This window comes from Carassius auratus, chromosome 43 (assembly GCF_003368295.1).
Source record: "Carassius auratus strain Wakin chromosome 43, ASM336829v1, whole genome shotgun sequence".
NCBI classification, from domain to species: domain Eukaryota; kingdom Metazoa; phylum Chordata; class Actinopteri; order Cypriniformes; family Cyprinidae; genus Carassius; species Carassius auratus.
This window is the reverse complement of record NC_039285.1, coordinates 1,337,323-1,363,483: the sequence shown is the minus strand read 5'-3', so window position 1 is coordinate 1,363,483 and position 26,161 is coordinate 1,337,323. Positions and strand designations below refer to the sequence as shown.

General features: G+C 31.6%; 3 protein-coding genes across 4 annotated transcripts in view; 2 read left to right on the top strand and 1 right to left on the bottom strand.

The window, feature by feature from the left end:
* Window positions 1–26,161, bottom strand: part of rec114 (REC114 meiotic recombination protein) — a 153,789-nt gene that overhangs the window by 40,743 nt on the left and 86,885 nt on the right. The gene's annotated exons all lie outside the window — the stretch shown is intronic.
* Window positions 1–26,161, top strand: part of LOC113061396 (neuroplastin-like) — a 154,105-nt gene that overhangs the window by 47,878 nt on the left and 80,066 nt on the right. The window lies entirely within an intron of this gene.
* LOC113061395 (xaa-Pro dipeptidase-like) overlaps window positions 1–26,161 on the top strand; it is a 52,094-nt gene that overhangs the window by 6,298 nt on the left and 19,635 nt on the right. For both annotated transcript variants that reach the window (XM_026230452.1, XM_026230454.1), the window contains exons 5-9: window positions 3,937–3,984; window positions 5,141–5,202; window positions 6,649–6,693; window positions 9,572–9,647; window positions 14,966–15,012. In XM_026230452.1, coding sequence (XP_026086237.1) covers window positions 3,937–3,984; window positions 5,141–5,202; window positions 6,649–6,693; window positions 9,572–9,647; window positions 14,966–15,012 — 278 coding nt within the window. The remainder of the gene's footprint in view (window positions 1–3,936; window positions 3,985–5,140; window positions 5,203–6,648; window positions 6,694–9,571; window positions 9,648–14,965; window positions 15,013–26,161) is intronic.

Here is a 26,161-nt window from a genome sequence, read left to right as displayed (position 1 = left end):
AGTGTTTATATTATGATAAATTATATTTCTTTAGTGGCCTTGAGCTGCTTTATAACTGAGCCAGTTTTGTTTTCTGCAAATTTATTATTTAATCAAAAGATTATTATTATTAATTTATAATTTTTTTAAGATGGAATGTTTATATATTGTTTAGTATTTTTACTATATATATATATATATATATATATATATATATATATATATATATATATATATAAAACTTAATTTTATTTCATTTCCGAATATTTTATTTTTTTGTTATTTTATTTAGCTATATTTTAAGTTTATCAGAAGGAAATGTACAGCATAAAACGATGCACATGAAAGTGTCAGGTAGAGATTTTGTGATTAGTCTAAATATTTTGGATTGCATAGATTGTGCCAGAAATTCTCAAACTGTAGTCGACGCTGTAATTGCAGCTCATTCTTAAAAAGGTAATCTAGTAATAATAGTCTATGTGTTATGCTCTTGTTCGGGTTGTGCATGCTGATGTAGACGAGTCAGACGGACGTTGCATCACGTCTCTTTGTCGAGCGTGACTTCAGATGCAAACAAAGTGATTTTTTTGTGTGTGTTTTCTGTGCTTCATTGCATGCGTCTGTACCAATGCATCACAATTCCTCCTCTGCTCTTTTCTTCTCTCTGAGTGTTAATGACCTTCTCCTGAGGTTCCTCTCAGCGCTGCTTAAACAGATCATTTGAGAAGGCAAACAGAGCTGCTGGGAGCAGAAAATAGAGAGATATCTGTAATCTGAGAAAACAAATGAAATCTCCAATGCAAATGCACTAAAGGAACACCCAAAAAAACAGTTTTGTGTTTGTTACTGTTGTGAAAATGAACTTGACGTGTTGCTCTTGAAACAAAGTTCAGTTCATTCAGATGTTGTTGTTTTTCCGTTTAGATTTTTGCATGTTGAATAAAATCAAACCAATTCAATAAAAATTATCAATAGCTGAAATGAAATAACAATGCACTGATGTAAAATAAAAATATAGGAAGACAAAGTCATTTCTGATTTTTCAAAGCAAAATTTCTCATTTTTGTTTAATTTAAGTTGACGCACTAAAATAACTGAAACTAAATTAAATAAAAATAAAACCATAAAAACATTTTCTTAAACTGAAATTAAATTAACAGTAAAACATTTTAAAATAAAATTATTTAAACTAAAGGCATAATAAAATATAATACAATAAAATAAAATTTACATGAACTAAAAAAAACTTATTTTATTTCAGCTGGTTGCAACATTTTAAGTTGACACTAAAATAACTAAATTAAATGAAAATAAAAAGAAAACAATAAAAACATTTAACTGAAATAAAATAATAAATAACTGTCAAAATTTGCAAAGGCAAAATGTATCATTTTCATTAGAAAATATTTTCTAAAACAACTAAAAATAAACAAAGTAAAAATAAAAATATAAATAAAATCAACATTGACTGAAATAATAAAAAAAAACTTTTTTTGTTTCAGCTGCCAAGGTATTGTTTCTCATTTTCATTTAAGTTAAAGTATTAAGATCAATAACACTAAATAAATAAAATATTTTCATTTTACATTTTATTTCAGCAAGTTCCTAAGCTACCCCACCTCCTCAAAAACATTTTTCTAAAGGCCATAATGACAGTAATGTTATATGAAAATGTCCATGTTGAAAAATTTGGGAATTGCACTAGGCTACCTGTTTCAGCCACATATATGCCCATTGAAAATGAATGCACTTTAGTACAATGCAAATACATTAAAGGACTAGAGATATGATGACTAGTTGCCTGTAAGTATTGTTATGGTGCAAAAAGTCAAACTTCAGAGGCATGTCATCAATAACCTTTAATGGAATGTAAATGTACATCCAAGCATAGCTGCAGGAATCTGTGAGGGCAATGGACAAGAACATTGGTGCAGGCTTAGTAACAATTACTCTTGTATGGTTGTCTATTTACAATAAACATTATAGTGCTGTCAAAATTAATGATTAATCCAAGTGATTAATCAATAACTAAAAATTAAAATTAACTCATAATCCTGATACCTTCTTGATTGATAGCTTCCTGTATTCGGTACATTCGTCTGATATGTCCAGTGTTCGGGGGGTAACAAGTTAAATTTGGTAAAGCCTAGTTATCACAACATTGTCAATCGCGTCGTCAATCGCAAATGCTAATTTATTAAAACGTCTCGCTACCGAACTACCTACAGTAGCTTAATTTGCGGAGTACGAAGAGAAAGCACTCATTTGGTAAATGAGCCAGTGAGAAATAATAACTTTTAAGTAGGGTCCAGTGCGTTTTCGATACTTTTAAAACGGTACCGATGCCTAAACGGTACATGAACCGATACTTTTTTTAAAAGAGCCACAAAAAAAAAAAAAAAAATATGGGTAACATTAAAGAACATTACAAATATTTTTTAAAAATCCATAGCTTTCACCTTGGATGCTCTAATTTCTCAAGCTGTGCTTCCTTTACTCTAAGGCTAATGTATTTCACAATCTGGGTCATTATTTAATACAAAAACACACATGATGTTTCTAACTGTATCTCTGTCAATGTCTCTGATATTTAGTTAAAATGAGTGCTGTCTTTAATCAGTCCTGTGAATTACTGTAAAAGCTAAAAGCTATAGCCTCTCTAAATAATTTCTACTTAAGGTAACAAAGTATTTGTTCTTCGTTACTTGACACCTCTGGTTTGTCCAGATCTGATCCTGTCTCACTCACAGCCTCTCGATTCACTATATATCTCGAGCTCGTTTGCTGATTGCTTTAATGACAGTCATTTTCCACTTACCGTACGCTCAGATGTGTTTCTATTCAGCGCAGCGGGCCGGAATGTCAAATGGAAACACAATTGATTTTGTTTGCATTGATTTTAAGACATTTTGAGCCCATTCATCTTGATCACTGATTTCTGCAACTCATACAGTTAGAGTAATTAAGAGTGTTTGACGCCTGCCAGACTCAATTAAGTTTGGATTTTTGTTCAGATGTTTTAAGAGTCGGTCGTTTATCTTGCATGTCATTTCTTTCTCCTCACCATCTGTCTTGTGCATTCAGCAATAGTTTTAGTGTTGTTTTGTTTTTATTAACTCTGATTAATGTAATATTTCAGTCCTTTGCCGTCTGTTCAGTATTTATTTTTGATTTTTGATTAAACAGAGTTTGATTAGGACTGATTTATACTTTTTTTAGATCGTGAATTGCTATGTTTTTGTAAAATCATCACAATTAAAAGAACCAAAGACTTAAAATACGTCACTCTGTGTGCATTTAATTTATTTAATACACGAGTTTCACAATTTGAGTTGAATTACTGAAATAAATGAACTTTCCACAACATACGATTTCATTGAGATGCACCTGTATGTGTGAAAGTGCATGATCCAAACTTTTAAATGTAAAAAAAAAATACATTCATGAATACAAACATTTTGTAACATGATTATATCATATGTTCCTTCCCACAATGCTTTGCTCATTTTGCTCACACAACATTATTACGTATTTTCCGGACTATAAGTCGCACTTTTTTTCATAGTTTGGCTGGTCCTGCGACTTATAGTCAGGTGCGACTTATTTATCAAAATTAATTTGACATGAACCAAGAGAAATGAACCAAGAGAAAACATTACCATCTCCAGCCGCCAGAGGGCGCTCTATGCTGCTCAGCTCTACTGTAGTCTACACTGAAGACATAGAGCGCCCTCTCGTGGCTGTAGACGGTAATGTTTTCTCTTGGTTCTAAATAAATGCGACTTATAGTCCAGTGTGACTTATATATGTTTTTTCCTCATCATGATGTATTTTTGGTCTGATGCGACTTATACTCAGGTGCGACTTATAGTCCGAAAAATACGGTATGTTGATTTTCCCTGATATTCCTGCAAAGCCAATGCAAGGATCCGCTCTAATGAAAGCTTTCGTCCACAGATTGCTGACGTGCTGACCGAGATGAAGCCGAGTGTCCTGCTCACACTGGTGAGATCTTCCTCGTTTACTTCACAAGAAGGATTTCAAGAATTCAAGCATTACTTTGTTTTATTTGGACTACGGTATAAATATATTTAAGATCTTTATCATAAATTTCATGTTAAGTTTATCAAGGTGTCTTTTAGTGTTTTTTGGATTATAATGCATATTTACATTTTTATTATTATTATATATTGTAATTTACAGAATGGAGTATGCATGAAACACAATAAAATAATATAATTTTTTAATGTAATGTTTTACATGAAAACATAATTATTCAACTATTTATATAATAATAAAATAATATATGCAAAAACGTGAAATTTATTTATTAACATTATTATCAAATTTATATTTAATATCTATTTAAGATACTTACATTTCATGTTAAGTCAATCAAGATGGCTTTTGTCTTATATAAAAAAAATCAATTTATTATTATTATTATTATTATTATTATATACAGTTATTGTAAAGTACATAATATGCACGGAACAAAATAATATAATATTTTATTTTAATGTTTTATAACGTGAAACAAAACTATTATTCAACTATTTATATATTAATGTATACTATATGATAACAACAACAACTGAAAATGTTATTTATTATTTTTGTTATCATTTTAATATTTAATATCTATTAAATATACTTAAATTTCATGTTAAGTCAATTAAGATGGATTTTATGACTTGTATTTTTTAAAACAAATTTACATTGTTATTATAATTTTTTATAACAATATATATTTATTTTATATAATATACATAATATAATATAGATGTACAATATATGTCAAAATAAAATATATTTTATTAAAATATCTATATTTATGTATCGTAAATTAATTTCTAATAATACATTTATATATTTATAAAACAAAAATGTAAATATATTCCTATTATTGTATTATTACACACATATATAGTAAGTATTGTAGTTATATTAATAATTATAGATATAATAATAAATAACATTCATTTATTTTGATGTGAATAGTGACTTGTGCTTGTTTTCATCAGACTCTCTCTCTCTCTGTGTGTGTGTGTGTGTGTGTGTGTGTGTGTGTGTGTGTGTGTGTGTGTGTGTGTGTGCACGTGTGTGTGTGTGTGTGTGCGTGTGTGTGCGTGTGTGTGCGTGTGTGTGTGTGTGTGTGTAGCGGGGAGTGAACACTGATAGCGGCAGCATCTGTCGTGAAGCATCCTTTGAAGGCATCAGTCAGTGAGTTTCCTTTATTCAGAGCTTTGTTCCTAAACCTCCCTCCAGGGAAAGCTGCTCCGGCGTCCTCTGTGCACCCGAATAAAACCTCCACCCGTTTAGACTGAGGAACTAAAAAACTCTGAACCGAACGAGGAATATTCTGACATATTAGATCTGACCCTGTAACATTTAAACATGAGAAATAATCAAAATATCATATGTTTCAAAGTGCACAAAAACACAAACAAAGTTTTGTTCAGTAGTAAAAAGTGTCTGTAGTAACTGCATTGGCAGCATTGATATTTTAGTATGATGGGGATACTATTATATATTTTTTTAAATATATATTTTCTTTAAAGTTTTAGTAATTTTGTTGTTTTGTAATTGTTTAGTAGTTTTTTTGTAATTTTGTTTATTATATATATATATATATATATATATATATATATATATATATATTTTTTTTTTTTTTTTTTTTTTCTTTTTATTTTTTTTTTAATAAAAAAAGTTATTTCTTTAGTTACTTTGTTGCATCAAATAAAATAATTTATTTTATATAAATAAATAATAATAATTTATTTTATTTTAATTAGTCTCTGAATCGACTAAAATGTCAACTGTACACAAACATAAATATACACTAATATTTTCATTTATTTTTATTTTATTACATCACATCAAACTATATTAAATGAGGTGTTGCTCGGTTACTAGCTGAAATAATGTTTTTATTTTATTATACCCTAGTAAGAAAAAAAATGATTCTATAATTTATTTAAAATGCATTTATTTCATACTAAGTATACTTTAAATCCATTAACCTGTTTATTGCCAAATCACTTAAGGCTTACTGATATAACATTATAATTAATCTTTATTTAGAGAATTTCTTTAATGCACATTTCTTAATAGTATGCCTAAAATGTGTATTAAAATCATTGTTAATAAGAATTGTATAATCTTTTAACATTTTCAATTTTTAAATTAAAGATATTTCACGTATATACTTGCTATATTTCCATTTTAACAGAGTGAAATAAACTTCAGTATGTCTTTAGTTGGACCTCATCACTATTTTCACTGTCAATTAAAGAGCATTAAACGCTAGATTAGTTAGTAGCATGTTTAATAAACCAAAAGAACAATGCACGGTATGTTTATTAAGCATATAAATATGTAAATGTTTTTTAGTACACTTAGCACAAAATAAATGCATTTTAAATACATTTTAGTATTTTTTATATTTAATTTAAATGTAGTATTTTATTTATAAGACTGTGAACCAAATGTGAAATTTCTTGAGGGATTCGATCTTTAACCATTTATACATGAGAAAGTATTTTAAAATATCTTAATGTCATTGCATTAGATGTCAGTGGAAATGTCATTTGTTGCAAAACAAACCAAATAAAATAAAATAAAAACAAGTCGTACAGACAGTATAGTGTGTTTTCTTCTCTTCTGCAGGTTTCAGGTGAATAATTCCCTGCTGCATCCAGTGATTGTGGAGTGGTGAGTGTCATTTAAATCACATTTCTTAATAACTAAAGCACAAGCTCGTTACTAAAGTCCAATTAACAAAATCAAAGCAGGTTTGCCAGTTTAGAGAAAACACGTCTGATCTTTGATGAAAGGTAAAGTAGACGGCAATTACTGGATCGTTTCATCTGTTGGTGTTTTGATTGTCGTTGCATCTTTTTAAAAGTTGGTTCTTCATGTTAGTCTTGTCTTTAATTAACAGAGCATGGTTATGCATTCAGACACTGAACCTGACAGAGATCAGATGTTGATTATTGCTTCATAGAACGGGAGTTTGGTTGAGAAAATGAGATTGATGTAAAGTGCTCTGAGAGCTCTTCACTCTCGTGTGGACAGACTCGGTTTGTCTCTAATGCTCTGCGTGCTTCTCTTGCTGTCGTGTGCATTAGGTTTTCTCCTCTGTTCCTCGCTGGAAAAAGTGGCTCATTACGGTTTACCTTCTCTCGCCTGCTATCTTTCTCTAAGAGAGAGTTTAGCTCTTGCTTCTCCATGATGAAGCAGATATTAAAGACATGCACACGAAGCAGTTACGCTTATGTCATTCGAAAAACTAAGATGCTCCTTAAAAAGTTTTGTACAGTTTCCTCTAACACCAAAAACAATCAAGTAATTATTTAAATCTTTAAATCTCATAATTTTTTTTTACAAAACAAACATTATTATTTACTGATGTGGGTGATAAGGCCTTAGAAAAATAGCTGGTTTCCATCAAAACGTGTTAAAGGGGTAAAAATATCTTCTGTAACTGCACTGAAACCAGTGTTATTTTAGTATCATTGAGATACTATTATAGTTTTTATATTATTAAAATTTTAGATAAAGTTTTAGAATTTTTCATGCATGTTTATAAGTAAAATATTTTTGTAATTTATATATACATATGTCTGTATAGTTTCATTAATTTTATTTAACTTTTTACTTTAAAACAAATTCTTCAAGTAAAGCTAAAATTATGCTGAAATAAGTATTTTATATTGTTTTATTTATTTAATTAGTTGATTGATTGTTTTAGCAGCAGACTAAATGCAGATTTTGTTTTTAAGTTTATGAAAACAATTTTTTTCTTTATATTTACAGAAAGACCAGGCACATGCATTAAAAAAGAAAATGATGTCAATTTTGGTTTAATGTTGACATTTAAAGGCGCACACACAAACATTAGTTGTCAGTTTAGACAAGTAATGTTCTTTATACTCCCAGTTAACATCTGGAGAAGAACAAAGCTGAAACAGATCCATAATTAAGACGTCCATAATCCAAAATAACACTTCCTCCAGTGAAAAAGTGTTCTGGTCTGAATCAGGAGAGAAACCCATGTGTTAAGTGTTCAGTGCTGCTGAGCTGCTGAGAAGAATCACATGGCAGATCATAACCATGGGTTACTGCAGTGTGTGTGTGTGTGTGTGTGTGTGTGTGTGTGTGTGTGTGTGCAGTGATATATTTAGATGTGTTGTTAGAAAGTTGGCACATTCACACTGAGTCATAGAAGGAGATGTCAAGATACTTCAGTAACGCAGGCAGCATCATTAAGACATAATCGAAGACGCTCGGCCAGAAATAGATGGTGGAGGTGATGAAAAAACACTAACGAGAGACTAAATGCTAATTTTTCTGACGTCAGTCCTGCTGGGTTTAGGCTAAGTTTAGGATTTTAAGTATATCAGCTTCATTCAACTTTAAGGTCAGTAAGTTTGGAGTCAGTACGGAGTTTATTAGAAATGTATTCAGTAAGGCTGTGTTAAATTGATGAAAAGTGACAGTAAATACATTTATAATGTCGACCTTTCTATTCATCTGTGAATACTTTAAGATAAGCAGCACAAATGTTTACAACATTGATGATAATCAGAAATGTTTCTTGAGCAGTAAATCATCATATTTTCATGATTTCTGAAGATCATGTGACACTGAAGACTGGAGGAATGATGCTGAAAATACAGCGGAGCATCACAGAAATAAATTACACTTTAACACAGATTCACACAGAAAATGGCTATTTTAAATTATAATAATTTTAAATTTTTACTGTATTTTTTGATCAAATAGAAACCAGCTATTTTAAATGAAAATAATATTTTGAATTTTTACTGTATTTTTTTTATCAAATAGAAACTGGCTATTTTAATAATAATATTTTGAATTTTTACTGTATTTTTTTTATCAAATAGGAACCGGCTATTTTAAATGATAATAATATTTTTAATTTTTACTGTATTTTTTGATCAAATAGAAACCAGCTATTTTAAATGATAATAATATTTTGAATTTTTACTGTATTTTTTGATCAAATAGAAACCAGCTATTTTAAATGATAATATTTTGAATTTTTACTGTGTTTTTTTTTTATCAAATAGAAACCGGCTATTTTAAATAATAATAATATTTTGAATTTTTACTGTATTTTTTGATCAAATAGAAACCGGCTATTTTAAATGATAGTAATATTTTTATTTTTTACTGTATTTTTTGATCAAATAGAAACCAGCTATTTTAAATGATAATATTTTGAATTTTTACTGTATTTTTTTTTATCAAATAAAAACCGGCTATTTTAAATAATAATAATATTTTGAATTTTTACTGTATTTTTGATCAAATAGAAACCGGCTATTTTATATTATAATAATATTTCGAATTTTGACTGTATTATTTTATCAAATAAATGCAGCCTTGGTGAGCAAATCTTACCGATCTCAAACTTTTGAACATGCATAGTATATGCACATTTTTTAATTGACTTCATTCTCTGGTAAAGTCACTTTTTAACGTGTAGCCTCTTGTGGCATATGTTATATCTTCAAATGCATATTTTATCATGATTATCATCGCGTTTCTCTCTGTTTGTCTGCAGTCGTTTGCTGAAGACTGACATGGAGCTGGAAGTTCTGCGCTACACCAACCGCATTTCCAGTGAAGCCCACAAAGAGGTAAAATAAGTTTTTAGGCAGATTTCTTCCCCTAAGTTTTCTAATTTGAAAACTGCTGCCCTTAAGACTTTAGTTGGAAGTAGTCAAACCTGATAATTGCTCTGAAACACCAGAACTGCATTTCTCAAAAGGTTCCCAAGCCTCCCATGGTCTCTTTAGGCTTATGATGCTTTTGGGAAATGGGTTTTTCTCGACACAGACAGCTCCGTTTGGGTCACAAGCTGTACGTATGGCACAGTGTTTTTGTGCAAATTACATAGGGAGGATGTTACAGGGGAAAAGCTCATCAAATCTCACTTAAAAACACTATTTGGTTGGAGTTTTAGCCTCTGTTCCTCTGTAAGAAAACATTTTTAGTCAGATCTGTACTGTATTCTCTTGATGTAAAGCTTCCAAAATCTCATACGTCGTTTGATCAGTATCTAGGCCAGCATTGCATTTATCCTTTTACAGAGACAAGACAATACCAGAATGCTAAACAGCTGATATTTCAGTACAAAATCCTGCATCTAGACCAGGCGCTGCACTGGGGAAAAAAATGATTGCACTCGGAAATTGCTAGTAGATTTCATAATTTCATAAAGTAATGCATTACTTTACTAGTTATCTGAAAAATGTAATCCAATTACATAACATTACTTGTAGTGTGTTGCCCCCAAAACTAGTTGAAGTAAGCAAAAGTTTATTATAACGATAACGATTTTTGTATTGCATTGGATTTTTTGTATTGAATTTTGTATTGAATGCTAAGCAATAAAAACAAAAAACAATTCTCTTCTAATCTAAGAGATTTCCAGCTCTATTTAAAATTCTGAAATGACTTAAGCATTAATAACAAACGAACCATTTAGTTTGTAGGTGAACTATTTCTTTTAAATTGTAGAAAATACAAAGATTTCCATTTGATTTCGTTCTGCTGTTGTCAGGATTTTTCCACATTGGCGACGGAATCGTAGAAGCTCAATGTACATTTATCCTCGCCTTATTTAATGGAAATAGCCCCAGCACTTCATCAAATCTAGAGTGACCTTGGCAGACCGGGTCGATCTTCAGATGATGGTCTGAAGGACATGTTTTGAGGCTCTTTTGATGTCTCGTTTCCAGCAATAAAGGCCTCGGCACATATTAACACTCACAGGTCTTCATAAGTGCCAGTCTCGGCCAGAGCTGATGTAGACAAACGTCTCACAGCCGTAAACTCTCGTCTTCTGTTATTGCTGGATATTTGGTTTAAGAGGGACATGAGTCAAGGCTACAATAGAAACACATTGTTTTTTTTTAAATGCCGAAATGAGGAACGAGGGATTTTGAAGAGTTCACTGTACGGTCACTTGAAAACGTTGAACAGGAAGAGTTCAGAATAGGGCTGAGAATCCAAATCGAGTTCATATTCAGAATCACTTGCATTTTTTATCGGTTTCGCTAATGGATTTGGGACGCGTCTTATTTTTGTGCTGATGTGAAAGGAGAATGTTTCCAAATATCTTTCTTCCTCAGAAATACAGAAAGATTCATTAACAGAAACCAGGATTAATAAAATTATCGTTGCGTGAAAGCAGATTCTTCAAAACCAAGCGGCGTTCCGACTTCACTTAGTCATTTAATTTTTATTATGCATGGTTCAGTTTTATCTTGTTAATGCATCTTGTATCTTTCTTAGTTCCATGTATGTCCTAAAACACTTGATGAGTGATGTTGTGACTAACAGAACAAATTCTGGGTGATTTTTCTCCTCTTTCTCTCACCAGATCTCTGGCTCAATGAGTATTTCTGATTCTTGTTTCTTACTAATTTTGGGCGGCGGTTTCCAAAAATAGTGCCTTTTTGCTTTAGCTTGACACATTTACTTACTAAACATGATGCATTTGTAGTATTTTTGCCTTTACAACCATTTGTAAGGTGAAGTAGTCTTGTATTTTTCTTAATCAACAGAAAAACTGCAGTAAAGATATCTGAGCTTGATTACAGATATTTTTGTTGCAATTTTTTGCATGATTTTATTTTATACTTTTATGCCTGATTTCCTTTTGCTTTGCTCCTTTGCAGATTATAAGTTCAGTTATATATATTTTGAATACTTATTTTATTAAATATATCTATATATTAGAGATTCTCTGATGTATCAGCCAATAATCTGTTATCAACATCGGCCGATAAAAGCAATTATTTGCACTATTTGCCTTTGGCTGATTGTTTAGAAACAGACAATGATTAGTTCTGATCATATCCTAAACTAAACTAAACTATTGGTATCTTTATCGGTTAATATCACTCTGAATTATCGGTTGTCAGTTATCGGCGGAGAAATATAGTATCGGTGCATCTCTTATATATATATATATTCTATAATACATTTGAAAATCTTTTGTAAATAAAAAAGTTTTTGTACTCTGCATTATCAAGTTATAATATTATATATAATATAAGGCATTTTTGCAATTCAGCAGATTTAATGTTTTTTTTTCAAGATGCTGGATTTTTAAAGTACTTTAGAAGATATTTACAATTATTTTCATCCCAGTGGGCCTTATAATAGGTATAAGTTTCTTTATATTCAAGATTTAATTTGTCACGTACACCGTTGTATAGTAAATATACATCCAGCAGTGCGATTTAAATCGGTTCATCTCTGAAGACTGCAATTATTTGTAAAGTATGTAACAAAAAACATCAACAGAGATAATAAGTAACTAAAAAAGATGTCTGGGAAGTACAGGACAGTATACAATGGACTTAAACACAAAGTATCAATCTTTATTTGTTGGTGTGAAATCAAATGTGACCTGGATTTGTTCTTGAGTGCTTTCGTGAGATTAATCTGAATGCACCGTGGTCTGTCAGTGATGCTTACAGCAGCAGGTTTCGCTGGTTTGAAATGTAAATGACTGTAAATGCTGATTTTGTCTTTGCGGTAAAGAGCTGAGACGAAGGTCATTTTCAGTCAAGCAGCGATTAAGAGCTCCGCTTCAGTCCAGGACTTTTACTCTTTTATTGAGTTTGACAGGAGCGGATGATAGTTATTTGACCTTTTAACGTCCAGATATGAATAATAGACTGTCTATGTAAATTGTGGTTTTAAGCATTTATATGCCACTAGCCATGCCAGAGTCAACCATTTGATTCCCAGATTTAATGCACTGTAAGTCGCTCTGGGTAGATGCATAATGCCACATGCATAAATGTAAACATCTGTCTTTATATTGTGCATCAGTTTAAAGATGCATTAAATAGTTCTATATCTTGAAATTGCATTGATTGTGTCAATCAAGCATGCATTTGTTTATTCTATCCCAGAAAGTTAAACCTATTAAGACAGGACTAGTTTAGTTGGATGACCAAATGGTAAACATATGTTTTGCAAACATACTTTGTCAGTGTTTTTCTTGCATATTACAGAAAATGACCATTGGTTCTGCTAACTTGGGTTTTCTCTAGAAGTTTTCTTTATGCACAATTTTCAGATTCAACACAGAAATTAAAGCAAGTGTTTTGCTCTCGTCTTTGCTGCCAAAGAAACTCATTGCTGAAAGCATTGTCAAATTATCCAGTGAAAAACTAATAAAATAATCCAAAGCAGCTTGCATTGTATTCAGGTTATATATTTTATTGGTTTATGCCTCGTAATCAAACCCATAATATTGGAGCACCATTTATTTTATTCAAACTTCAAGAGCGTATAACATTAAACTCTGTAACTTTAACTCATTAAGAGTTATTTAGGAAAGAATCCTATCTGAATAGTGCTGACAGCATTGATTTTGTTTGAATAAATGGTATTGTAGCCTAGAACAGTTTAGTTGTATTTCTAGTCGCAGCTATGAATTATTTTATGTATTCCATTGGGTTTCTTGTCACTTTTGGATCTTTCTTTTTTTTTTTTGCATGCTTTAAACCCTCCCGTTCTTAGCATCTGACAGAAGACAGCTCAGAACACACTGGACCCTTTTATATCATTAATGAGTCCAATTATATTCAGCACAGAATGTACATAGAGGGACAAATGAGGAGTTACTGTGGCGGTGTCTATCCGCTTCACCGTCTCCTCTTCCTCTCGCGGGACATCATTAAAATCCAGCGCTCGACACCTGAGCAGCTCATCGCCGCTCGTTCCCGATCATCCCAAACTCCCAGCGCTCCAGAGCCGCGTCACGTTCACCTGCGCCAGGTGATCTTTCTCAGGAGACCACGACTGTCTGATACGGCACAAGACCAGTCAAGTGCTCATCTGTCGCTGTTTCCAGCTCACTATTGTTCTTAGAATGGTACAGTAAAAATTATAGTATTTAGAAATACTTTAACAATTTAAAATTACAAAAAAATGACAAGCTATGAAGCAGAAGGAGAAAACCGGTAACTACATTTGTCAGAAGTTTGGGATTTGTAATATTTTTTTGTCTCTTCTGCTCATCAAAAAAATACAGTAAAAATCTGAAATATTATTACAATTTTAAATAATGTTTTCTATGCGAATATCTGCTAAAATGTAATTTATTTCTGTGATGTGCAGTTGAATTTTCAGCATCATTACTCCAGTCTTCAGTGCCACTGTTTATAATATTCTACTTTTTTTTTTGCATTTTTGTGAACCATGATAATTTTTTTTAAGGCTTCTTTGACGATTGAAGTTCAAATTCATACTTCCATGCTCTTTTTGTCTTATTATTAACATGACATTATTTCCATGACATTATAAATGCTTTTAAATTATGCATTTTTCATTATTCTTTGCAGAACAAAACACTGCAACTAAATTTTCATGAACATCAACAAAATGTACAATTTTTAATTTTCGTTGAAACTGATTTTTGACAAAGAAAAAGTAGAAAGAAATATTTTTTTATCACTATTTTTCAGTGTAATGCATCCTGTATTAATTGACACTAAACTTTTGAACTGTAGTATATTCTAGCACAGTTTTATTCCCACAAGCATCATTTTACCTCTGTCACCCAACAAACTAACATTATCTACAACAACCTGATCTCCGCTGTCTCCCGGGGATCCTTCAGCGCCGCTATACGAAGTGACTCACGATTCTCGATTGAAATAAAAGCTTCCTAACCTGCAATCATCAAACAGCCCTCATTTCTCTCCGCCTCGCTTCAGATGACTGTTATCTCATCAAATGGATGAGTCTTTCTGTAATTTGAAGGCAATTGCTGGTCATTTCCTCGTTGCCTGTCGGCGAGAGTTCATTGAGATTATTAGACTCTGTCTGGAGAGCGAAGGGAAGCCCTCGGCTGAGGACTGAGGTGGATGACTAATTGAATATTTTGTAGAGCGCTCTTATCTGATTACTGTGTGTGTTTCCTTTGTAGGTGATGAAACGTGTGAAGCCGGGCGTGAAAGAGTATGAGATGGAGAGGTGAGTATTGAATCGTTAATTGATTTAATTGATTGATTGAGCTTCTGGTGTCCTGATTAAATCCTCTCAACCAAAGTGAAGCCTGATGAAGAAAATCACACTCTTTTTCCCATGAACTCGCTCCGAATCGGTCTGTGTTTCCATTCGTCTGAGATCCTAGCAAAGTAACTACTTGACTTTATGACCCAGAGTGTAGCACAGACTTAGTTCGCTGGTTTTAACTAGATTTTTTAACGTATGAAAACATGCAGGTTTTTTTTTTGTTTTTTTTGTTGATTTACAACTAATTTGAGTGTGTGCATAACTTCAACTTTTTTTATTTGTAGTGGTTTATTAATTTTTTATAGCTGCTTCTCTGTTTTAGAATTTGTTGCATAAGTCCCTATTCAATCTAAATAAATTCTGTTATTGGAATTTTTATATTTCATTTCTTAATATCTGTACCTAATTTCCTTACATTTTTCACTATTCTTCACCATTATCTCAGGCCTTTGAAGCCTGTTTTTCATGCTGCTTTGAATTTCACTTGAACTGAAATTATCTTATTTTAATTGTTTGTGTTGGTATGGATATAAAGGTATGGTGTGTGTGCATGTACTGAGCAATTAAGTTTTTTTTTTTATTCAACACTGCACAAAAATAATTATAATAATGCATTGCAATAAATGTCGTTTTTAATCATTGACTTGCCCAAGACATGTAGAATATGGAAAATAATGAATTTTTTATGTGTTTTTTCATAGAAAACAACAGTGACATATAATGTAAAATGCTATTTAAAGGGTTAAAATATTGAAAATAAACTAATTTTGGTTAATTATCAGAATGATTTCTGAAGATCATGTGACACTGAAGACTGGAGGAATGATGCTGAAAATACAGCGGAGCATCACAGAAATAAATTACACTTTAACAGATATCCACATAGAAAACTAGTATTTTAAATCATAATAATATTTAACTATTTTTACTGCATTTTTGATCAAATAAATAGCCTTGGTGAGCAGAACAGACTTCTTTAACTGACCTCAAACTTCTGAATGTCAATGTAGTTAAACTCAAACAACTTTTTTGTAAACTTGAGCAAATCCAGCCATGCTTTTGTTTCTGTGAAGATGTTTCACCTCAAATCGTGTGTGTGTGTGTGTGTGTGTGTGTGTAAATCTGACCACTGCTGTACTGATGTGTGTCTAGCGAGTCGCTGCTTTGCGTGACCTTCCCTGCGGGTCTGTCCTGTAATGACACACACACACACACACACACACACACACACCCACCCACACACACACACACACACACACACACACACACACCTGTTTGAGTCTCTCTCTCATTATGTCCAGTCATCAGTGAATCACTGGCTCCTAATGTGACTCTAGGACTGCAGCAGACGCTTAACATTAAAAACCCTCCCAATCCCTGCAGGAAAAAAAAGTTAGAAGAAGATTGGATGGAAATTGGCTTCTCCTGACCACACAGAGAGCGAGAGATTAATGTGGAGGTCATATCCCAGCATGCACTTGGGCGTCCAGAGCAGAGAGGCACGGCGTCATTAGAGGAAGCAGATCATGCATCACAATCTGTGAAGATCTGGGAGACCTCTTCTTCAGAGGACAAAACGAGTTGCTCTTATCTTCCACTTCTCCAGCCGCAGATACTGAGAGAAAAGCCCAGGAAAAAGCTGATCAGAAGAGGCACAAAAACACACACACAGATTCTCAATACTCTGAGTCTGTAGTTTACTAGATATTCATTATATAAGAGCTAAAGGTGCTGTAAGTGATGCTTTTGAATATAATGAATAAAATATTACTGCTAACTGACAGATCATGAGGAATCACAAGAAGAAGTCTCATCTTCTCAGCAGAGATGCATTTGTTTGGTCATATATATATATAATATTGTGATTTAAAATAACTGTTTTCTGTGTGAATCTGTGTTAAAGTGTAATTTATTTCTGTGATGCTCCGCTGTATTTCCAGCATCAGTCTTCAGTGTCACATGATCTTCAGAAATCATGAAAATATGATGATTTACTGCTCGAGAGACATTTCTGATTATTATCAACGTTGAACACCGTTGTGCTGCGCAATATTTTTGTGGAAACTGTGATGCATTTTATTTTACAGGATTCACAGAAGAACAGCCTTTATTTGAAATAGAAATATTTTGTAACATTATAAATGCTTTATAAGTAGAAGTAATTATTAAAAAACACACACACACACACTTGTAGCACTCACATATTTATATAGACACAGCAGCAAGATGATAACAGCATATACTTGCATTTTATTCCCATGAATCACATTTTCTCATGTATCACAGCATTTTTAACACACATTTTGCTTCATTATATTTGTAATTGCTTATTAAATGAAGCAGCTGAGGCTCCTCCGTTAGAATTACACAGAAATCCACCACAAAAACTCTTTCCTGGCTGTGTGGAAATGAAAAGATCCCAGTTTTAGTTGGTATTTAACATAGGATCACTTCTGGGTTCTTTGACTAAGATGAAGCAGGAGTGAATATAAGAAACAATATAAATATGAAATTAACACTAGATTTATGAAGAAAGCAGACACTACTCCAGTCTTCAGTGATCCTTCAGCAATCATGAAAATATGATGATTTGCATTTCTAATTATTATCACTGTTGAAAATATTTCTAAATTTATATATATATATATATATATTTTTACCAAAGTTCAAGAGAACAGTATTTTTTTATATGAACCGAAATCAACCACTGAAACGTATTTATGGCTATATATATTATTTGTTTAATTCATTTTTATTTAGTTTTTTAATTTTTATTTAAGGATTACTTAAAAATATTTAATCTTATTAATTAATTTTAAACTTTTTTTTTTTTTTTTTTTTTTTAAGGATCACGTCTTGGCTTTTTGATGGGGCCTATAGAAGTAAATATAAAAACAATACACACAAATTTAATATATGTATATAAAAAAAGAGCATGCTAATAACATAACATAAGCGAACTAATTAAATGTTTTACTCTTTTAGTAGTTTTTGTGTGTCAGTATGATTTCTCTGAGCCTGATAGAAACAGAGCATCTCTTGCTCTCATTGGATGTGCTTCAGTGGGCCACACAGGCTTCTGCGTCCCGTGGGAAAAACCAATCCATTTAAATTGGGTTTTGTCACAGTGTAGGATCCTTTCACCTCTGCTCAATGCTGGAAACTTCATTATTTATGTTTAACTCCTTAATTCTCTTTTGAAGTATGTGTGTGTGTGTGGCATAGTTTGGTAATCATACGATGTGCTGATGTCAGATTGATAGATGCTTTCATCATCAGTAGAGGACATTTGTAGAACAGGAGTTTACTGAAAACACGAGAAACATGAGAGGATAACAGCAGGAAAATCCATCGATCGCCTTCTTTTTAAAGCAGTGAATCTCAATCTTTTTGACTCTCAGGTCCTCTGTTGTCCACAGCAATATCCAAAGCTCTTTCTCCATCATTTTTCGTTTCCTCCACTCTGTTTTCCAGACGTCTTTGAATCTGGAGATAGTCAAAATTTATTTTAATTCAATCTCACAATTGCAGATGTTTTTAGATCTTCGTGACCTTCAGGGATATTACACATTTTAACCAGTTTTCAAAAATGCAAGGATAAAAATGATTTTAAAATATTTATTTTGTATATTTTTATTATGTGTTATTTTATAACAATTAATAATATATTTCTGTGAATTTTATTAAATTATTACTTTTTATAGATTTATACATTTTGTGTGATTTTTTTTATTTTTTTTATTTTATTTTATTTTACTATTATTTCTGAACAATCAGTTTTAAATTCACATTATAATTTTTTTCTTAAAAGTAATTCAAAGCGGAAGTAGAAAGAAAAAACAAAATAGAAATAAAATCTGCAATAATTACCCTAGAAAATTCTAGATTTTGTTTATTTTATGTGATGCATCATCTTTTTAAAATCATTTATATATTACAGTATATAGTATTTAAAATAATTATTAGTTGACATTAAACTACACTTATATATATAATTAGACTTATTTTATTTTTATTCTTTCACATACCTCAGAATTTCTCATTTTCATTTAGTTTAAATTTATACTAAAATAACTAAAACTGAAATTTAAAAAAATATTTAAAACTAGGCTTTTTAAATAAATAGATTTAAAAAAAATAAATAAATAAATTATATTTATACTATATATTATATAGTTAAAATTAGAAATATCTTGGTGTTTATTATTTATTTGAGCTCATTTTAATGATTTAAAAGTCATCCTGACGCCCTGCTTGGAAACCTTAAAGGAGTCTTAAAGGAATAAAACAATATTGTGTCAAACCTGTATAATACACAAGTATGTAAGTCAGTCCCGAAGGTGCATTTTCATTGTTATTCTTCAGTGAGGAGTTTATACACATGTTTGCAGCTGGATGGATGGCGTGCAGACGCTGTGTCTGTATTCGGTCACGTATAGAGCGCTAAAGTAAGATAAACGTGAACGTTAGGAGCACAAACTCCAGGACTTGCTTTCTCAGATAGATGAGGCTTCTTCTCTTCGCCGCAGGCTGACGGATGTCTCTCTTAACTTCATCTGTTGTTATGAAGTTTGCTTTTGTTCCTCGAGGACTGTTCTCGTATCCTGCAGACGTTTTCAAGAGCAAATAATGAAGGTGGTTAAAAATAAATCCCAAACTCGACCTCGTCCCCAGGCTGCAGATGATGAAGATATTCAAAGGTGAGAGACATGAAGCGGAGGCTTGGAGAAGCATCAGTCTTCACGGCGAGCTGATGATGTCTGTGTCATGAGCTTTATCTTTTTCAGAGTTCATGCAGAGTGCTGTCATTGTGCCCAAACTGAGCTTGGATTACAATCGGCTTTTTCCCTTTTTGTAGTCGTCCTATATGGATTTTTTAAAATGCACAACATCGTACTTTAATCATTATTTGTGCGGTTGCCAGATATAAAGAACTTAAATCCCCCATTCAGAGCTTTTCTCTTAAATGGAAAAAAAATTCTGTCAAGTGTTTGGCTTGATCTTCCCAATCTGGCAACCGGAAAAATTATAATAGTATTAATTAAATAACAACAAGTCTTTCATGATTTGCACATTTTTAACTGTTTTCTAAGACTAAATGTGTGATGTTTGCTTGATTTTTGCTTTTGTGAAACTACTGTAATCTGATGAATTGTTAATAATAACAATGGTTATAATTATTCTGATTTCAAGAATCAACATAAAGCCAATCTGAAAGCGCATTTTTTAAATTAAAAATAGTAAATGAAATTTATTTTTATTCTATATAATATGTACTAAAATAATTAGAAATAAATATTGAATATTAAGAATGAATCTTTTTTATTATTATCTTATTTAATCACATTTAAAATTCATATTTGCTGAAATATATTAAATATATTTTGTGAATTTTATTCACTTTATTTATTTACATGAATTAAATTACATTTTAAATTAAGAAAATTATGTTTTCTCATATAATCATATCCAAGACCAGAATATTAATGCATATAATTATTTATATGTATTTAAATGTAATTATTAACATTAATTTATTTTATTAGAAATGTAGTAATTTACATTAAGTTAGACTTTTAAAACCATGAATAAAAAAAATTAATAATAAACAATAAAGTAACATTTGTTACTTGAAAAGAAATTAAAATATTAAATACAAAAGTGTATTTAATTTAATTAAATGTATTAAATAGTTTGATAGAGTTTGACTTTTATTTATTTGACAAAAATGTTGCACAAAGAGGATGAACTAAAGAAGATCCTGTGCATCTGTCAAAATAAAAGTCCTGCTTCCAACACATGTCGGCCACAATTAAGTAAATAGATACTGGCAAATATCGGCCGAAACCACCACTAATATAAAACTGCCAATATTTTAATATTTTGTAATAAACTTAGTATTAGTATTGTGCAGGTATTTCATTCAAGAATCCATTACATTTCATGCAGAAAAGATTGACATGTTTTGTAGTTCTTCATTTCCCATTTGAATCCTGTGTGTTTGAAATATTTGGGATCATAAGATTGAATTTGTCGTGAGACTCTTCTCTTCTGGAGATAAGAGATGAACAGTGAGCTCTGCTGTGAGGACCAGCCCAGAATGGTGAATATTGCTCATATGGATCTCTGTTTTGGAGAGGCGAGGGTTACCCAGCATGCACCGGGCCGGTCTGACCACAGGATTGGTCCCTCAGGGAGCAATTAGGTCCAACTAAACTCTCTGTGAGCCGAGAAAAGTTGAGAGACGTCAAACCTTTGGCTTTAACCCATCGTCAGCTAAACGTCAGCTTTTTTAATATATTTATTTGTGAAAAATACTGTAATAGGTTTACAGAATCAAGTAGGTGCTATCTAAATATTTTTTTTTAATTTTATTTCAAACCTCTTAAATATTAATTAAAATAAATTATCTCTCACTCATACACACACACACACACACACACACACTACATACATATATATATATATATATATATATATATATATATATATATATATATATATATGTATAGAGAGAGAAAAGAGTAAGGTAAGAAAAGTACAATTTTTTTTTTTTTAAAGGAGCATTAATTTGATCCAAAATACAGCAAAAGCAGTAATATTGTAAAATATTTTTACTATTTAAAATAACTGTTTTCTTGGTGAATATCTATTAAATTATAATTTATTTCTGTGATGCAGCGCTGTATTTTCAGCATCATTCCTCCAGTCTTCAGTGTCACATGATCTTCAGAAATCATGAAAATATGATGATTTACTGCTCGAGAAACATTTTTTATCATTATAAACAGTCCGTGTAAATTTTTTTTCAAGGATTCTTTGATGAAGATCAGCATTTATCTGAAATAAAAAGCTTGATAGATTTATAGAATACTTTTATTTAGCAGGGATGCTTTAAACTTATTCTAAAGTGATGATAAAACATTTTAATGTTACAAAAGATTTCTATTTCATATAAATGCTGTTCTTCTGGACTTTCAATTCATCAAAGAATCCTGAAACGATTCTACTCTGCTGTTTTCAACATACTAATAATAATAAATGTTTCCTGAGCAGTAAATCATCATATTATTCTGATTCCTGAAGATCATGTGACACTGAAGACTGGAGGAATGATGCTGAAAATACAGCGGAGCATCACAGAAATAAATTACAGTTTAGATTATATTAAAATAGAAAACAGATATTCTAAATAAGAAAAATATTTCACAATATTACTGCTTGTGCTGTATTTTTAGTTCAATTAAATGCATATTTAATGGTGAGCAGAAGAGACTTCTTTAAAAACATAACTGTTTGATAACTTTTCTCTGGTAGTGTATATACAGTTTAATGCATTAACATAAAATATAACTAAATTGCAATATGTGCATGCAAACATGTTCTGTCAGAATTCAGTGTTTTAATCGTTTTTATGATATGAAAGAGTCTCAGTGTGCATTTAGGAAGTTTAGGAAACAAAGCAATACTGGTGTTTAGTGTATTTTCATCATCTTCTTTGTCTCTCACACTTTCACTCATCTCTGTGTGATTTGACGGGATCTCTGCAGACGGAGTGAAAGTGTGGTCGAGCTCATGATTTATTGCGTTCCTCTATGAAGACGGTGTAAGCATTATTTTGGGGATCCTCGGGTATTTGTAAAGCAATGCAGCTGTTGTTATGGTTACAGGTTATAAATAGACTGCACAGGTGACGGGAGAGCCGACGATTCGGGATGAAAGACGCTGCTGAAATCAATCCCACAATTCCCTGCTCCTCGCCGAGTGCATTTCTAGTTTGCTTTACTGAATATGAAGGCATGACCCTCTTGTCTGAATTAATAATAACATGCATTAGTCGAGACCGGCCGCCTCTTGTGTATCAATGCAGCAGTAACTCTTAATAGATTTGATTAGATCTGCAGGAGAATAATCACTGCAGATGTGTTTCTGTGTTAGGAGTACGCTGGAGATGAAGTCTGCGTCTTATTTGTGTTTGTCACTTCGCTCATTCTTCTCTCTCTCTCTCTCATTTCTCTCGTCTCTCGCTCAACCCTGGGAAAAACTCCAGATAAAGCTGCAATTAGAAAGAGTTTGAGGATTTCATTAGGAGTCTGGCTGAGACTTCAAAGCTGCTGATATGAGCCAGAACGGAGATAACGGAGCCGCTGCGACTCCGAGGGCATGCAGACCACTTCTCTGACGTCCACACTGTGAATGTGATAGTGCTTTTCAGATTTAATGATTCCAGATGGGAATTTGTAGTGGAGTAACGGCAAAGTCATAAAAGGCTGTTCTGCATTCAGACACGCAGATTCAGAGCAGACCTGATGCAGTTAATGATTTAGCACTTGATTGTGGTTATTTGATTTAAGCGCAGTGATTTGAGATCATTGAGATTATTGTGCAGTCTACATTTCTATCACACTCGGTGTTCCTGGTGAAAAAAACATTATTTGTGAATACTTTTAGCAATATTCGGCTTCGGATTGAAAAAATATTATTTTGTATAATTTTGGCAGTATTTGGTTTTTGAGTGACAAAACATTATTTGTGGATACTTTTGGCAATATTCAGTTTTTGAGTGAATTTCTTTTTTTTTTTTTTGAGTGAATTTTTTTAGATATGTAGTTTTGGTAATTTTTTGAGTTAAAAAAAAAAGCATTATTTCTAGATCATTTTGGCAATATTCAGTTTTTGAGTGACAAATATTTGGATATTTTGGGCACTATTTAGTTTTTGAGTGAAAAAAAAAACTATTTGTAGATATTTATTAGATATTATTAGTGTTTTTTTTTTTTTTTGCAATTTTGTTTGAGTTATTTATTTTTATTTTTTTATATATATAGTTTTGGAAATATAATTTTTTTTTTTTTGTAAAATAAAGGCATTATTTGTGTACTGAGTTAAAAGTTAAAAGTGAGTTAAAAGTGCTATATTGAGTTAAAAGTGTTATATTGTTCAATTTTGGCGATGTTTCAAATTAAGGTGCACAAGCTCAACTCAGTGAGACCTTCGATCAACCAGATACAAAAAGAAACACACAATCTGTGCTTATTTACAGAAAAGTTGACAAATATATTAACTCTAAGATGTATGTAACAAGATTCCAAGTGATAATATATCAAGATGAGAGGATGGACAAATGTAACAAGGTGTGGAACAGTCCCAAAAACTACTAAAATTGTCAAAGCATTTTTGATAAGTTTTATACTCCATGTGAGCCACGTCAGTGATGCAGTAAAATAAGTATTTTCAGGATAAAAAAAATCCTTTCTGGGTCAAAATGACCAGAACACAACATGAGAGAGAAGAGAATCCATTACAGCTTTGCTCTTAACAGCATTAAAGAAAATCATATGGGCATGTTTGCAAGTAAAAAATACAAAAGATAACATATTAGACTTGCACTGTAAGTGAAATAAGCAAAAAAGACAATAAATTGTTAATTGCAATTATTTGCATAGCAATATTTGCATGCAGTATAAAAGTAAAAAATGACAGATTCAATGTATTTGACCCTTTAGCTTACACATGATGCATGATTACATTGTGAACCTCAGTGTTTCTCTAGTTCGAGTCTTTTTTAATATTTTGGTGTTGATTCCCTGATGATTTCACACGCAGACGAGCAGAATTTTTATCTTCAAACTCTCTTGAAGTTTCAGGCTCGGCGTAATGTGGAAATGTATGACTTTAAGGAAGCGTTCTGCCCTGATGGGCTTTGATATGAGTCTGCGACTGCAGACGAGTTTCACCGTGTGATATTAAACTTTCTGGTTTAGATGAAACTATGCAATAAACAAAAGTGCTCCGCTTTGAATCCTCTCTGTATTTATAGAGTCACACATGCTTTGCTGGGAAATTTGAGACTCGATATAATTGATCGGAGGGTGAAGGAAGCCATTACTTTCAGAACGATGTGGAGGATGAAGGTCAGGTTCACCGTCAAAAGCATCTCCATGAATCCCAATGACAACACTTCTTTTTCAAATCGATCTTTTATTTTCTATGATTGCTGTAACCTTTAACCTTTATTACATTTAGCATTAAATTACTGTTAAATATTCACATGATTTTAGAACGAAAGCATAACCTACAAAAGCAGTCTGAAAGAACACAAATTAAATAATCACTAGGTGAAAACAAGGTTATTTTTTATTTATTTATTTAAATAATTTAAATAAAAGATTTAATTAAATAATTTAGTGATTGCAATGATAGGCTTACCTTACCTTTATTTAAGAATAAAGAATATTTATTTATAAATAATGTATTTATTAATTTGATTATAATGGCACACACACTGTAACTAAAAAATATATATTTATGTGCGTGTACATATATAATGCATGTATATAAATCTAATAAATTAAAATAATTTAGAAAGATACTCCTTGTGCGAATGTATTTATACAATAAATATATATATATTTAATTATTTTAATTATAATATTTATTAGTACGTTTATTTATTAACTTATTTATACATGAATCGTTCACAGTAAGACCAGGAACATGTTTTAAGACATTAGTTTCTGATTTAATGTTGGCTTTAAGACCCTTCAGGACTTAGAAGGGATAGTTTGAGAGAATAAAAAATTCCCTTTGTTTTCCAGTAAATTCATTCTCTCCTCGAACGCTGCATAAAATATATTCCTCTCTGAGACTGAACGCATGCTGCATTCATTTGCAACTGTTTTATTTCTGATGAAAGATGCTTTTGCAGAGTAAGAGAGAGATGAGATTCCCTCTCACTTCGTTTCTGTCCGTCATGCGTTGGGCTGCGGATAAAACTCTGCTCGCTGAGAGTTGACCCTCCAGTTGCATCCAGCCATTTTATAATTAGATTTATTATATAAGTGTTATATTAGGATTGCTTATGCATGAGTTTCACTTTTATGTAACTGAATAAAGAGAAATTTAAAGGCTGGCAGGAAGTATATCGGCCAGTACATGATCTGAGACGACATTTCAGAAAATGTGTTGATTCCCAAAACTGATTACAAAGCGCTCCTCCTTTTGGGAAGCTGGATGTCATGCAGAGCCGCTGCTCTCCAGGAACAACAACAACAAACACAAACAGGCTTTTTCAGCAGCCTTTAATCAATACGGGAGGCATTACGGC